The sequence below is a fragment of the Limulus polyphemus genome, unplaced genomic scaffold (genome assembly GCF_000517525.1).
Source record: "Limulus polyphemus unplaced genomic scaffold, Limulus_polyphemus-2.1.2 Scaffold10, whole genome shotgun sequence".
Classification (NCBI taxonomy): domain Eukaryota; kingdom Metazoa; phylum Arthropoda; class Merostomata; order Xiphosura; family Limulidae; genus Limulus; species Limulus polyphemus.
In genome coordinates, this window is record NW_013665620.1 from 766043 (window position 1) to 769978 (window position 3936).

Consider the following 3936-nt stretch of genomic DNA (forward strand, 5'->3'; position numbering starts at 1 on the left):
CTTCTAAAATTCTTAAAATCTATAAACAAGATAGGTAAAAATATGTTAAATAAATAATATATCAACAATATTTTACCCTTAACTCGGTTTTTGCTTTATTTTAACAAAACATCCTAATAACGAAAAGAAATAGTTTGAATACCTCTGGATATACATGTTTTTCTAGCAAAAAAAATGCATTAATAATTGATTCCCATGAGCACTCATGTACAATCACATGTAGGATATTTTGTATTTTTTAACTATTCTATTTTTCTTTCACCAAAAGAAAGGAATACAATCATCTTGCTGAATCGGCCAGTAAGTGGTTGTGCGAAAACAAAATTTTAGCTATTGCCATCTATTGACAAAATAACAAACTAATACACACCAGTTCTATTGCACAACTATTTCGGAACGACCAAATTCTGACAGCCTTTCTTCGTTAAATTCATTACTTCTAATTTAACTATATTTACTAATATTACTTATTTTTCACTTTGTAAGAATGGAAATCACCCTTTATTGGGAGTAGCCAATATATATACACAGAGGCGGCAGGTATAAGAGGGGCTTGGGAAGGCTTAGCCTCCTCAAGTAAACTATCCCTCACATCGCATTAATCTCAGAAACTCAAAATTATTGTACATACAGAGCGAAAGAGGGGGTATGTGTTCGTTGAAGATAGTTTATTTATTTAAGGGCACGAAATGATTCTTACGAACTGTGCATCCTCTTCCCACGTGACAAAATAGCCTATCCCAACGTTGCCAGGCTATTGTTAGGGTGTCGCGAGATTATAAACAAACAATGCAACAATGGATATTTTAGAGTATGTACAGTAATTTGATACGACTTTGTGTGTGTGTGTGGGGTCGTCGTCACAGCCCGAAATATTTTCTTGAGGGGTAACAGTAACAAAAAGTCTGAAAACTCCAGGCCTACCCAAACAAGAGTCACGCGCCACCTATGTGAAACCCTATTGAAACAGCTATACATTTTAAATCTATGCCAACATTTAGAGTATGGTTTGAATTTACACCATTAAACTGTCTAACGAAAACAAACACGAATGAAAGCTATCTTTACTACTGCTAATATTTTTGCCATGTCATACTCACTACCTTATCTTTCCAAGCATTTGATTTTTTGCACAGGTTTATACAAGGTGTATCAGTTGTTTTTCTAATGTATTGATTGAAAATTTGTGCAAATTCGAGCCGGCCGAAGTAACTGTTTACAAAAAAACACTATTTTTGTTTTACTTGATTATGCGTGGATACTCACGTCACTGACTTTAAATATTTTTTACTAAGCTTACCCTACGATAATGATAACCGTTTATTGATGATAAAAAATTAATTAACAGAGATTTGATCAGTAAGTATACTGTCTCAAATAAATTAAGGAAAAATTAATTATATTATAAGTGTATTCAAAAGTCTGTACTAAAATTGAAGGGAGTTTTCTGAATTTTCATTATAATTCAAAATCATATACAAAACAAAAATAAGAATAAATTTGAATTCAATCTGATCTAAAATAATGCACAAGTCTAAACACAATGTATTATTGGTATTGGAACAAAAACTAAGAATCATGTTAATCAATAACAAAAAATGAATATAATTACATGAATTATCAATTTGTTTTTTACCATTAGTAAGAAAAACTAATTTTCTTTAACTCTGAACTGTCTAAGTTTTGGCACAATTCAAGTATCTTATTAGTGGTTTATATCTTATTCAACACACTATCTAATGAAAAATCTTTTGTTGTGAAATACAAGTAATTTTATCCTTTATTTGACATTATTGAAAAAAGTACATGATGAATTTTTTTTCATATTTTCATACAATTCTACCGATTTATCAAAACAAAAAACTACCAACCTTTAGGGTTGTACTTTTTCTGGAACATTTGAATAAAATTTTCAAACATTGTCCTTTCAAGATTAATATCCTGAGGAGTGTTCTTCTCAATTTTTAGCTTTGTCTAAAATCAAATTTTCATATAATTTAATTGTTGTCACTGAGTTTCATATGCTTTAAAGGTAATTTAAAGTATATAACTTTATGAACAACAACAGAGTTTATCCCATTTTCTCAAAAAAAATATTAGAGCTACCAATTTTAAAGTGAAAAAATTTCCAAATTAACTAATTTATTTGTTGTTATCTTATGGTGAATTTTTAATCTTTTCTCTTAAAAATGGCTCCAAATCATCATCCTCCACTTTATCTGTTTATGCTTCAGTGACAAGAGGAATTTGTTAGATTCAACATGACAAATACACTATGTGCTTAAGTTTTATTTAAAGGGCAAACAAGTGATAATGAAAGGTATAATGAACAAGTAAACTACACACAAAATGTGTCATTACAATACACATCTGAAAATATTTGTTTATTACTTCTTATTAGAACTATTAAAAATCATTTAATTTTTTTACAGAAAGTTCTTTTTTTAAATAAAATTACAAGCTAGATATTTTTTGTTTTATGTTGTGTAATAAAAGTTTTCACTTTCATGCTCATGACTGAGTGTTCTCAAAATTAGTTTTGATTTATAAAATTCATAAATGATACGGAAGGCTCTTAAAGAGAGATGTGTTATGCTTACTTTTAACATGTTGGATTCACTTTGTACATTCTAATATATCATACTGAATTATATAAAAGTATTCCATGTAAAGGTCATGAACAAAAATGTAGAAAATAAATTTATCCAAATACCTCAATAGCAAAAACTTACAAACAGCATGTTCTGTAATATAACACATTTGATCTAAATGTAATTTGAAATTTTGCAGTCTTGAATTAATCTATGCCTGATTATGGGTGCCAAGTAATATTTACTTAAAAAAAAAATGACCTGATGTGTAATATTTCAAACTATATTTTAATAAGTGGCATAATTTTATACCAGTTCTGTCTTTTTGTTCCATGGAGTTTTACAAATAACCTACAGATTTTTCAAATACTTGTTTGTTGATGAAAATTTTATCTATAGTTTAACTCAATTTACATATTTTCTGATAGTTATAGTCTTTAGAGATTAAAAAACTATTTAAATAAAACTGATGCAAACATGGTTATTATATATAATATTAAGCGTTACTTGAACTCTGTTTAACAATCTGTAGATATTTAATATATCTTTCATAAAAGATTTTTGTGATGTACAATTTTAAATCAATGTATGTGATATTTGCTAATTATTTTAGTAATACTTCTAAATATCTTATAGGTACCTAACATTTTAATTCTATGTTTTTTAAATATACATATTTTACAATATGACACATGCAGTGTCGAATTTTTTTTTTACTAGTCACATCTAAGAGATTTTACATGGGTTAAACACAAACACGTATATAAAAATAGTAGTTCAAGCTTAGACACAAACTGGAAAAAACAAACAACATAATGAGAAAATAATTCCTTTAGACTTGCCAAAAAGAAAATTAAGCTTGTAAAACTCTTAGAAATCATAAAATGTTGAGTAACAACAAAAAGTATTATTTAACTTCCTAACAAACTGAACAAAATGGAAGGAACCATAAGCTAATTTCCTATAAAACTGATTTTCCATGCATATATTACAGTGCTAACATCACATATTACCTGTATAGCTGAATCATATACATTATGGTTTATGAAAAAAAACATTTATTTATTTATCTGCTAATAGTTTGAATTTTAATAGTGAAACAAAACAATTAAACAAATTTATCTGGTTTTTCCTACTGTTATTGGCTTATTTTCTACATAACTCAGTGAGTTTAACAGATCAAAGAAATTTTCTCTCAATATTTAAATATTGTTTCAGCAAAATTTAACTGCTATAGTTTGAAACAAATTCAGAGAATATAGTGCAACTAAACTAAACAAATAATTAACATGAAAGTAAAAATTCTATTCAGTCCTACATGTTGAAAAATAAACAATTCAGTCAT

General features: G+C 27.6%; 1 protein-coding gene across 1 annotated transcript in view; it reads right to left on the minus strand.

The window, feature by feature from the left end:
* The window catches only part of LOC106478400 (cathepsin L-like), a 28063-nt gene that overhangs the window by 14146 nt on the left and 9981 nt on the right, over positions 1–3936 (minus strand). Inside the window, exon 4 of the mRNA XM_013938949.2 lies at positions 1872–1974. Coding sequence (XP_013794403.1) covers positions 1872–1974 — 103 coding nt within the window. The remainder of the gene's footprint in view (positions 1–1871; positions 1975–3936) is intronic.